The 12,785-nt window shown below is 38.6% G+C and overlaps 1 protein-coding gene across 1 annotated transcript in view; it reads right to left on the bottom strand.

Moving 5' to 3' along the window:
* The window catches only part of dhx8 (DEAH-box helicase 8), a 32,087-nt gene extending 20,524 nt beyond the window's left edge, over positions 1 to 11,563 (bottom strand). Inside the window, exons 1-5 of the mRNA XM_003222381.4 lie at positions 11,407 to 11,563; positions 3,832 to 3,917; positions 3,658 to 3,730; positions 2,654 to 2,736; positions 985 to 1,094 (exon numbers count right to left, since the gene is read on the bottom strand). Of these exons, the coding sequence (XP_003222429.2) occupies positions 985 to 1,094; positions 2,654 to 2,736; positions 3,658 to 3,730; positions 3,832 to 3,917; positions 11,407 to 11,512 (458 nt within the window). The 5' untranslated portion in view covers positions 11,513 to 11,563. The remainder of the gene's footprint in view (positions 1 to 984; positions 1,095 to 2,653; positions 2,737 to 3,657; positions 3,731 to 3,831; positions 3,918 to 11,406) is intronic.
* Between the last annotated feature and the right edge of the window lie 1,222 nt (positions 11,564 to 12,785).

Here is a 12,785-nt window from a genome sequence, read left to right as displayed (position 1 = left end):
CTGAAAGACCCTTTAATGAGATTCCAGTGTAAACCCCTTTCCACAATTCCAAGTCTCAGAATGGCTCTTTTTAGAAATCAATTTATCATACATAACTAGGAAACATTGATGATATTTTCCCAAAACTCTGTCCCTTATCTCTCAACTCCAATCCAACATCTATTCATAATTAAAATATTGGTTCCATTGTCAGCACAATACTCCAACTTGTCCTAGTGTTTCATTCCCTGTACCACCCTATGACTACAGGGTGGTACATACTACATTCATCTATTCATACTACATTCATCTTTCCAAAGATACCCACCCTGTTTGCTCCTGCCAATCTTCTTTCCCAACACCAGTTTATTTGAGCATTTTCATGGTTTAGAAGTCAGTGTTCATACAGGATCAATCCCACCCCAAAATAAACCTATTCCAACTATTAGTTACTATTGGACACAAACCTTCCCTTTCTTTTTAAAAAAACTGCTTTTAAAGAAACAGTGCCATGGTGGGAAAGGGAAGGAGGGTGAGAAATGGCTACAATTTTTCTCTGTTGCAGAAGCCAATTCTAGCAAAAAAGTGGTGTTTGGAGAATGGATTAAAGGAGAATTCTGAGGAATCAACAGAAAAAACAAGAACTGAAGGTGCATGAAGGGGGAAAGTTAATTTTTTAAAATGTCACTGCCACCCTCTGCTCAGTTAGTCTATCATAAGACTGCACAGCATGGCAGATTTAGTAAGAGCAGGAGAAATTAGACTAGTAGCCAAATGCAGCTTCTAACAGAGTAAAATGCTGACAACTGCTTAAGAAAACAAAAAGAACATCCTTATATTGCTTCTCTTGGCAGTAGGCTGCACTCTAATCTCGGACTCACCACCAAGCATATTCACAAATTCCTGACACATCTTTGTTCCTGAAGCAAAACAGCTGATCAAGATCTATACGTTCTGAACACACATTGATTTTTTTACTGAGAAAATGTGATCTAACTAACTTACCGTTCCTCACTGCTCCGGTGCTTCTCTTGTTTGCCTGCTGTTGGCATCAAAGCTTCCAGTTCTTTCAGGGCATCAGCAGCCACTTTGACATCATCTTCATCCAGCATTGTCTGTAAGGAAAAGAAGAGAAGGTCTCTGAATACACAACAGGCCTACCATTTCAACATCTCTCTCAAATCCATTGGCAGAAGTTTTACTAAAACAGAATTGCTCCTAGATCTGAAGATTCATTTGCCAGGAAAAAAAACAGTAGCAGGGAAAGATAGCAACAAGGAGTTTCCACAGAGCAGATTTTACTTTTTAGAATACACAGGTTCATAGACAAAATAAATTAACACTGTGCAAATACAGATGTTCATAATGGGCAATTAAAATCAATGCAATGGTAATCAAATCTAAAATTAAAGTTGGAATTAAGTTCACTGGGGGAACACACATAGGACACAAATATTTATGCACAAAGATAATTTTTATTTAATATATATTCCGCATTGAGGTATGTTGAAAATAATGTGCAAAGAGAATTACTTGAGGTGTAGAGGGTGCAAATGCAACTCATTGTGACACATATTTTTATTCATGTGTTTTGCTCAAAATGCTTCCCACTTACTTTTGAGAAGACATAAAGAGGTCAATACTGCCATGCTGTGTCCTACAAGACATTACAAGTGGCTTTTATTTTAAAAAATTCTATGGTATGCTTTTATTGAATGTTATCACACAGGTACTCTAGAGCAGTGGTTTCCAGATGTTTTTGGCCTACAACTCACACAAATATCCTGCCAGTTTACCAGCTGTTGGGATTTCTGGGAGTTGAAGGCCAAAAACTTCTGGAGATCCCAGGTTGAGAACTACTGCCTTAGAGAATTTCATAAAATTGCAGAGTGGGAAGAGACCAGAAGAGTCATCAGTCCAACCCCTTGCCATGTGAGAACACACCATCAAAGCACTCCCAATAGATGGCCATTCAGCCACAGATGACCATTTAGCAAATTCCAAGAGAGGATACCTCTCTAGAAATGTTCTAGCAAGCTCCTCTTACCCAACTCAATGGTGACTTCCAGTAGAAGTTGTTTGTTTCAATACTATTGTCGACAATAACCCTTTTCCACAGTTTTTTGTTTCTACTGTAAGTTCAAGAATGTATATCCCATGAACTGTACTGCATTCTAGTCAATATTTTTTCAGTAAAACTTTGGACAACATTAAAAAAACCCTTCCACTATTATTTCAGTTTAACGTACTTTGAGCTATTAGAAAAATTATTCAGATATTTAATAGCTGATAATATTAAAATAACAATGTTAGTTTTGTTTCCTAACTCAAATCTCCATCCATTTTAGACAGCAGAAATGTCTAAACGACCCCCCCCCCCCGAAAGGTGTATATAATTACTTGGGATTGAAAAGATTTTGTTGCTCACTCAGTTTCAATTCTGTTTCCAAGCCTGAGACTGTCTAGTTTCCATTTCAGCTTCATAAAAGCTTTCTCTTTTCCTTATTTGCTCCTCTCGCACACAAGCTGCACAGCCTTGCCCTCCACTTGAATGCTTACTCCTGCCTGCCCAACTCCATCTACTCTTCTTTCCTCTGCTATTTTATTATTTTGGTGGGTATTATCCCTGCCTTTTGATAGCTCCCCAAACAAAAGAAAAAAGGCACACACCTACCCTGACAATGGGATTATCTGGCCTACAAAGGGCTGGAAACAGGTCTCTTAACTTTTCTTTTTCTGTTTTTGGTTTAACAGCATCTAGGAAAATAAAAAAAACAACAGATCAGTTAAAATATGTTTTCATTATTTACTATAAACATCTCTACTACCATCTGAGTCTCAGTCTACTTTGATGCGGTTTTAGTTCACGAGATACATTCTATAGTTTAATTTCTAGACTATATGTAGCATCCGTACACTAAGGGAAGTAGTAGGAGAAACAACAACCATCATAAGCTAAATTTGGCCTCTGGAACTTCTTTACCCAGCCATCAAAATGAGGTTTTAACAAGCATTACCCTCAATTTATCAGATTGCTGTGCCACATAGATTCTAAGGATCATTGCCAATCTGTCTTTAGAAGATGTTTTTCCTTTGGTAAGTGCCAAGATCATTTCTGACAGTCATGTCCTGGGGAATATCAGGAATGTATCCACTGAAGCACAGCTGCTAATGGAGTACAATTTTGGCTGCAAGCCTAAAACGTCCGTGGGGCCATTTTGCAGGCCTAGAGTGCATGACGTTAAAATGGAACTGCAGCACTCCAAAATCTTGCTTCTGTGCAAAAGAGGTTTGCTTTATCCCATCATTTTATAGTCTATCTACTTTGAACTGATTTTCTTTGTTTGTTTCAATCCACAACTGTTCTATAATTTTACATTTCTAATGAGTAGAAAGCCAACTTCTGAATTCTAATTCAAAACTTAACAGTTGGATCATTGGGTGCATCTACACTGTAGAATTAATGCAGTTTGAACCAACTTTTAACTATCATGGTTCATTAGAGTGTATGCTATGGAATCATTAGACTGTAACACAGCAATGTAAGATGGCAGTTAATGTGATATCAAACTGCATTAATTCTTAAATGCAGATGCACTCAACATCCTCAGCCATATTAAACAATTATCTTCACATACTTGAGATGCTTCTATTAGTCACTAAGACAAAAACATTTACCTTTGCTAGTAGAAGGTTTTGCAGGAGGTCGCATTGTCTGGATAAGACGCAGAAGGTTGCTGATGAGGGAATCCTGCAAAATAACATTTTTATAAAGAAATAAAATTTCAAGAACAACCAATTATTTTTGCAATTTTGTTACCAATAGAATCACTAGCTCTAACTTTTACTTACTGTAAACTCAGCGCCATTTTTCACCAAAGCTGTCTTGAATGAATCAAAGGTTGTGGTTTTCTCTGCAAGGTTTATGACAAATTCAGCTGCAAACAGAAATAATAAGTGAAAGGATAAAAATTAAAAAGGTAAAAGGATTAGTCTAAATTGGCTCAGGCATCCATTTTACATAGTTCTATCTTGGTACAGGAAAGATCTTAAATATCCACATTTGGAGGAAGTCAAAACTTGCCTGCTGAAATACATTCCCAAACCAGTGCATTTATTTGTTTAACGTTTGCCTTTTTGAAAGGTTATATCCCATCTTTTTCTAAATACTGAGACCCAAAGTAGTTCACAATATGAGTGAAATGCAATATGTTGTAATGCTTTTTAAACTGTGGGTTCCAATGCAAAATAGTGCTACCTTAGATCAGTGGTTCTCAACCTGTGGGTTCCCAGATATTTTGGCCTACGACTCCCAGAAATCCCAGCCAGTTTACTAGCTAGGGGTTGAAGGCCAAAACTTCTGGGAACCCATAGGTTGAGAACCACTGCTTTAGATCAATGTTGGGGTCAAGGAAAATATGGAAGGTTTCCACAAAAAGTAAAACCAGCCTGTTTAGTAAGCCTTGCAAGTGTTGATTTATTATCAGTAAATGTTCGATTTTATACCTATTATATATACTTATCTACCTGGGGTCATATAAAAATTTCTTGGGCAGAAAGGAGTCACCAGTGGAAAAGGTTTAAGAAACCTTGATTTAGAACACAAGGTGGTTTAAGAAGCCAGGAGTAGAACAAAGAATATTTAGCTTTGGATAATTATTCATCCCACACACCTAAGCAGCACATAACTCCTATTTCTGGTAGTCTCTTGCTAACACAACGAGCAGGTATTATATAAATTAAGACTGCTTATTGCATGGGTTTAGAGTACTGTATGACCTTCAAGCCAAATGTTCATTCCATGAAGTTCATAGGGTTATCTTGGAAGTATGTAATAACTTATAGCACATTTTTATTTTCTATGTTGCAGTTTCAAGATGGCACAAAAACAATACATTTTCTACACTCTTTCAGTACAAGATAAATAACATGCAATAAAGTACAGAATGAAGTAGGTGGTTTATAGGAAGTTTGGTCCAAAAGCTGTCTTTCAAAATGCACTGCAGTCTAATGGTGTCTGGTGCCTCCTATCTCTGTGAGGGAATAAATCTGTCCCACCTCTTGGTTGGCTTTATGGGAGCTATCCAAGGTGCTGGACCTAGGTAAGAAACAGGATCTGCACCTTGAAGAGACCCTTAAAAGCTGAATTATAAACTTGGATTAATTGATGTTGGAGCTTTCAGTTGCCAGTGCTTCAGTCAAAATTCTATAAATTTTCTAAATTCACAAGGAGTAAACATACAATATTATTTGTAGGGTACCTGATGTTCTAAAGCAGTGGTTCTCAACCGGTGGGTCCCCAGGAGTTTTGCCCTACAACTCCCAGAAATCCCAGCCAGTTTACCATACCAGCTGTTAGGATTTCTGGGAGTTGAAGGCCAAAACATCTGGGGACCCACAGGTTGAAAACCACTGTTTTAAAGGATGTCAATAATTTTACCTTCATCAGGTAATATTCTCGTCAATAATTTTACGTCCATCAGGTAATAATTTTACCTTCATCAGGTAATATTCATCAGGTAATATTCATCAGTAATATTCTCTCTTTTTATCAACAAATTCATGTGAAACAGAGCTGAACTGGTATTTGGAAGCTGCATTAGATTGAGCATGAATTGAAATTTATTCCATTCCAACTACTGTGGTTTCACCCTACGGAAATTGTGATTTTTACATCTATGAAAAATTTAGAATTCTCTGCAAGATGCTGGTAATTCTACTACAGTGGTTCTCAACATGTGGGTCCCCAGATGTTTTGGCCTTCAACTCCCAGAAATCCTAACAGCTGGTAAACTGGCTGGGATTTCTGGGAGTTGTAGGCCAATACACCTGGGGACCCATGGGTTGAGAACCACTGTTCTAGTGGCTCAATGAAATACAAATGCTAAAATACCACAAGATGTAGCTGTGGCAGTTAAAACAGTATCAAGGTGCAATAACAGCAATGTAAAAGGGTTCTTCTTTACAGGGTTACATGCTCATTAAAACAAAAGCAGGTAACACACACAGGTTCTGGAGACAATTCCCCACTACCCTAATTCTACTGTCAAAAACAGCATTTTCTTTAGAAAACCTTTAGAAGTAAAAAAAAAAATGGCAGTATACAAAAGAAACTACTATCTTCTACTAACCTGCAGTAAATTTCATCAACAAAATCAATAGCATGGAGGAACTGGGGGATTAATGGACTGGGGGCATGGAGATCACGTGTTGCACACACCTTTGCCAATGGATTAAATCTGCTCTCTGGAGTTACTACCTGGCCCAGCTAGGAGTCTGTTATCTTTTGCAACAAATATAGTTTTTCATCGGCTGCAATTGTCAGTCAGACATTCCTAGACACAGACAGTGTGTAGTCAACTATCCACATTTTGGCAAAGTGCATGTGTTAACTCTAGACTAGTATTCTTAAATTTCTTGTTACTATAACAAAGACAACACACTTTTTAAGAAATATTCTACTACTGCAGAAAGACGATTTGAGTGTTTGAATGAGAAAAATCTATATATATAAAAGAGTGATGGCATCACGGCAATTCACAAAACAACAAAAGTACAGGCCCCCCAACCTCAAAATTTGACAACACAACCCATCATCCACGCCTCAAGGTTGATACAACAAAAAGAAAAGAAAAATAAAGTCCTAATTAGAGGGAGAGCAATAATTTTTTTATCCAATTGCTGCCAGTTTAGAGGGCTAATCTCTGCCCACTTGGTTGCCTAGCAACCAGCCAAGGGACAGCCAGGCTTCAGTTAGGGGACAGGCAGATTTAGGCCTCACTTAGGCTTCTTCCACAGATTATCTGATTTGAACAGGATTATATGGCAGTGTAGACTCAAGGCCCTTCAACACAGCTATATAACCCATTTATAATCTTATATTATCTGCTTTGCACTGGATTATCTTGAGTCCACACTGCCATATAATCCACTTCAGTGTGCATTTTATACAGCTGTGAAGAAGGGGCCTCAGATAATCCAGTTCTGAGCAGATAATATAAGATTATCAATATACAGTAGAGTCTCACTTATCCAACGTAAACAGGCCGGCAGGATAAGTGAATATGTTGGATAATAAGAAGGGATTCAGGAAAAGCCAATTAAACATCAAATTAGGTAATCGTTATACAAATTAAGCACCAAAACATCATATTATACAACAAATTTGACAGAAAAAGTAGTTCCATGCACAGTAATGCTATGTAGTATTTACAGTAGAGTCTCACTTATCCAACACTCGATTATCCAACGTTCTGGATTATCCAACGCATTTTTGTAGTCAATGCTTTCAATATATCGTGATATTTTGGTGCTAAATTCATAAATACAGTAATTACTATATAACATTACTGTGTACTGAACTACTTTTTCTGTCAAATTTGTTGTCTAACATGATGTTTTGGTGCTTAATTTGTAAAATCATAACTTAATTTGATGTTTAATAGGGTTATCCTTAATTCCTCATTATCCAACATATTCGCTTATCCAACGTTCTGCCGGCCCGTTTATGTTGGATAAGTGAGACTCTACTGTACTGTATTTACAAATTTACCACTAAAATATTACAATGAATTTAAAACACTGACTACAAAAACATTGATTATGAAAAGGCAGGCTGCGTTGGATAATCCAGAACATTGTATAAGCGAATGTTGGATAAGTGAGATTGTACTTTAATATGAAATAATTACTGGGATAGAATACTGCAGAACAATATAATCTCTAAAACCAGGACAGGAAATAAACAGGGGAATTCCAGACAGGAAACAATCAGGGCCAGCTAACACCTCCCAACCAAGTATTCCCATCATCAAAGTCTGGCAAATCCTCTGTTTTCTCAGGGCCACAGACAGTAGAAGCACATAAAATATCGCAAACAACACCACTCTGAAAACAAGGGAATTCCAGACAGGAAACAATCAGGGCCAGCTAACACCTCCCAACAAAGTATTCCCATCATCAAAGTCTGGAAAATCCTCTGTTTTCTCAGGGCCACAGACAGTAGAAGCACATAAAATATCGCAAACAACACCACTCTGAAAACAAGGGAATTCCAGACAGGAAACAATCAGGGCCAGCTAACACCTCCCAACAAAAAATTCACTCAGGGAGGAAACAGCCAGGCTTTAAAGCTGCAAGGCCATTACATCCTAATCATTTTTCCTAATTGCAGCATTCATACTTGCCTCCAACAAACAAAAAAACCCAATCAGAAATATTGTATATTCACAACCTTTAGGAAATAATATCCCCTGATGGCGCAGCGTGTTAAAGCGCTGAGCTGCTGAACTTCTGGACCGAAAGGCCACAGGTTTGAATTGGGGGAGCGGAGAGAGCCCCCACTGTTAGCTCCAGCTTCTGCCAACCCAGAAGTTCGAAAACATGCAAATGTGAGTGCATCAATAGGTACTGCTCCGGCGGGAAGGTAACGCTGCTCCATGTAGTCATCCCACATGACCTTGGAGGAGTCTACGGACAACGCCGGCTCTTCGGCTTAGAAATGGAGATGAGCACAAACCTCCAGAGTAAGACACGACTGGACTTAATGTCTGGGGAAAACCTTTACCCTTGACCTTAACTACCACCAATTCCTCAAGACTTTATTTCCCATACCACCATACTTCGCCACAGCAACGCGTGGCCGGGCACAGCTAGTATAATATATAAAGGAGTGATGCAAAAGAAGAATCCATACAAATGTAGAAAATACTCCTACACACATGCACCATTACACATGCTATTATTACTCTTATTAGGAAAAATAGCCCTATTGTTAGTGAAGTATTATTTTCCCTCTTCTCCAATAAGAGAACTACTAGTGCAAAGTACAGTAGAGTCTCGCTTATCCAACATAAACGGGCCGGCAGAACGTTGGATAAGCGAATATGTTGGAAAATAAAGAGAGATTAAGGAAAAGCCTATTAAACATCAACTTAGGTTATGATTTTACAAATTAAGCACTAAAACATCATGTTAAACAACAAATTTAACAGAAAAGGTAGTTCAATATGCAGTAATACTATGTAGTAATTACTGTGTTTACGAATTTAGCACCAAAAAATCACGATATATTGAAAACATTGACTACAAAAATGCGTTGGATAATCCAGAACGTTGGATAAGCGAGTGTTGGATAAGTGAGACTCTACTATACATGCATTACTCTCAGCTACAATGTTATTCTGATTGAGGGGTGTACAACAATCAAAAAAGCATTCTCTCTCACACACACATATATATACACACACACACACAGATAACAACACTAGCCTCTAAGACAATGATTCTTAACCTAGGGTCCCCAGATGATTTTGGCCTTCAACTCCCAGAAATTCTAACAGCTGGTAAAATGGCTGGGATTTCTAGGCCAAAAACATCTGGAAACCCCAGGTTGAGAACCACTGCTCTAAGAGGAAGTTTCATAGTGAAGACATACAACTCTCTTCCTCCCCCTAAACAGTGTATTGCTCTGTAGAGAAACGTACACAGAGAGATGAAAATACAAAGTTTTTTGGCATCTTCTTCTATTCCATATTGAACAATTTACAACTTCCAAAAGACCTACGTTTCATCAAATTATATAAATGACAGTGAGGACAAAAATGAGAAGGAGAGAGTTAGCAATTTTCTTATTTCTATGAAACTGTTTCAAACTGGAGAAGAGGGCCACTGATTTTAAAGTATATCAAAGTGTAGTGATGAAATCCATACTTAGATATGAAAAAACTGAACAGAAAAATCCAAAACACCGAAGAATGAGCACCACTAGGTATACATGGTGTGTGTGTGAGAGAGAGAGGTTTCCAGCTGCCAGTTCAATAAAATGAACTAGTATCCTGGCTCTGTAAACTATTCTATACTTTTAATGCATTTTAGTTGTTTAGACTTTATTATGTTGTAAATGTGTTTGATGAAATTCATTATGTTCATTTAAGCACTTATTTTTGGATAGTTATTATAGGTTTATATTGATGTTGTTTTACTTATTTTTTGATTTGGTCTCACTGTCTGTTTATTATGGCATTAAATGTTTGCCACTTTTTGTCTGGAAACCGCCCTAAGCCCCTCTGGGGAGATAGGGTGGGCTATGAATAAAGTTTATTATTATTATTATTATTATTATTATTATTATTATTATTATTATTACTCTGACCAAGACCAAATCACATATTCTTTTAATATACTTCAAAAATTACCAGTATGCTAAATTTGCATGACTCTACAATCAATTTTTTACTGGAAAGAGACGCATTAACTCTGAAAGTTGTGACAAAACAGTTTGAATACCCCTTATCCGGGAATAGGAAATGCTCCAAAATTGTCCACTAGAGTAGCTGAGATAGTGGCTGAGATAATGGTTGCGATAGTGGTTGAGACACTGGCCCCTTTGCTTTCCAATTGATACAATTTGTTTCATGTACACAATTATTACAAATATTGTATTAAAATTACCTTCAGGCTATGTATGTGAGGTGTATATGAAAGGACAATTATTTTGTGTGAGACATGGGTCCCATCTTGAAAAATTATGGACTCACTTAGGCTGAACATTTAATGCAGTTTGAAACTAGTTTCAAACTGTGATGGCCAGACAACAAACTGCCAAAAAAGGACACGAAAGAAAGCCCTTTAATACGCATCAGTGCCTTGTGGATTGTGCAGTCACCCTCCAAGCCTCAAACTATTTCCAGGATTTCTTATCTACTCACCTGCACAGCAAAACCACTTTCTTTAATATCGGTTTGAAACTGCATTAAATGGCCAGTGTAGCTGGGACTTATGATTCTGGAGATCAGGGTTCAATTGCCCACTCAGCCATTGGGTGAGTCACACACCCCAGAAAGTTTTTCCTTAGGGTCACCATGAGTCAGATATGGGTTGGTGGCACACAACAACAAACACAATCAATCTACAAAGTACCTCATTATATATATGCAAATAAACAACAAACAAACCTTCCAAAATCCGAAACCTAAAAGTGTTCAGGTCTGCAGTATTTGGAACAAGCAGCCATACTATCAGATGGTCAGGATTAAAAGATCCCACAAACATCAGCAGATGAGAGTAGAGATAAGTCATGGGCAAACTTCGGCCCTATGGGCTGTTAGGAATTATAGGAGTTGAAGTCCAAAACACCAGGAGGGCCGAAGTTTGCCCATGCCTGGTATAGATAGAGAAGGATTCCTTCCAGAGATTCTCAAAAGTGAGTCCTTCAGGTCTTTGGACTTCAACTCCCAGAAGCCTCATCTGCCTTGGCCAACGAGGAGGGATTCTGGGAGCTGAAGTCCAAATCACCTGGAAGAGCAGAGGCTGGGAATCTCTGGTACAAAAACTCAGGAGCTCTGCTGCTCGATGAGGGAGACACAGAAGGCTCCGGGAGACGCGCAAAAAGGGAGGCCCGTCTCTCCCCGCCGCCAAGGGACTCACCTAGGTCCTTGTCGTTGATGCCCAAGTGGTTATCGAGCTCCGTGCAGACTTTGGAGACGAGTGAAAGGTATTCGAGTTTGGCGAGCTCATCCACAGGGTCCGCCATGGCAACCCGCAGGCGCACTTCCGGTTCTCCCCTCCGTGCGTCCCTCAGCGTAAAAGCGTCACACGCAACAGGCCCGACTTCCGGTGTTTTCCTCCAGATGCATGAGAATATAGAACGTCGCTCTCAACGGACTTCCGGTATGAATCAAGCAGGCATCCTCAAACTGCTGCCCTCCCGCTGGTTGAGCCTCTAAGTCCCAGAATTCCTGACCATCGAACAAGCTGGCCGGGGCTTCTGGGAGTTGGAGGCCCGCGATTTAAAGATGCTTGCAATAAAACCTTCCATTGCCTCTCTTTAGATTAGAAGTGAGGGCTACCCAAAGAGATTTCCCATAGATTTAAATACGGTTGTCCATTCTTAAATAGATACCACAAGAGACCTCTCTGTTCTTGGATAATTTCTTTGAGGAAAATGTAATTTGGATTCTCCTTAATCTGAAATGAACGCCTGCCAGAATCAATGAATGAGGCAAAGTACAGGGAGGTCCAAATGGGCCTCTGTTTCCTGCAGTCCAAATAAAGGAATTTGGGCTGGAGATCCAGGCCCCTTCTGCACGGCTGAATAAAATCCCGTGAACTGGAATATAGGGGAATGTGGATTCAACCCACTTCAAAGCAGATATTGTGGGATTTTCTGTCTTGATATTCTGAGTTATATGTCTGTGTAGAAAAGCCCTCAGGCCCCTTCTACACTGCCATATAATCCAGATTATAAAAGCAAATAATCCACATCTGCATTGAACTGGATTATCCATCTACACTGCCCTATAATCCACTTCAAAGCAGATAACATTATATCCTCAGTGCCAGTTTATTGTTCTTGTTTAACAGCCGAGCATTCCAAACATTTCTGTTGCTAACATACTTTTTAGAACTGCATCATTTTGCAACACAGTCATTCAATTTTAATCACAATCTGGAGAGTAAACCAATTCATGAACACATGCATAAACTGTATGGAGACACAACATGTTTCATGAAAACCTTTCATTTATATATTTTTAAATACATGATTTGTTTCTTATTTAACATAGACGCAGAGGTTTCTTGTTATGTTTGTATGACACACCACATTGTAGCTGGCACGCTTAATGTGTCATGACACACAATTTGGAAATCCTTGTAGACAAAGCAAGGCTGTTTGAATCATGTTTATAAATATTGTGCAAAACTCAGTGCAGTGTATTTACTTTCTACATAACATAAAACAAAATGCTTCCTCAGATTTGGCTGGTGTCAGATAACCATCCACATATTCTGCTTTGAACTGGATT

Source organism: Anolis carolinensis, chromosome 6 (genome assembly GCF_035594765.1).
Source record: "Anolis carolinensis isolate JA03-04 chromosome 6, rAnoCar3.1.pri, whole genome shotgun sequence".
Taxonomy (NCBI): domain Eukaryota; kingdom Metazoa; phylum Chordata; class Lepidosauria; order Squamata; family Dactyloidae; genus Anolis; species Anolis carolinensis.
The sequence above is the reverse complement of the archived record's forward strand: the minus strand, read 5'-3'. Positions and strand labels throughout refer to the sequence as shown.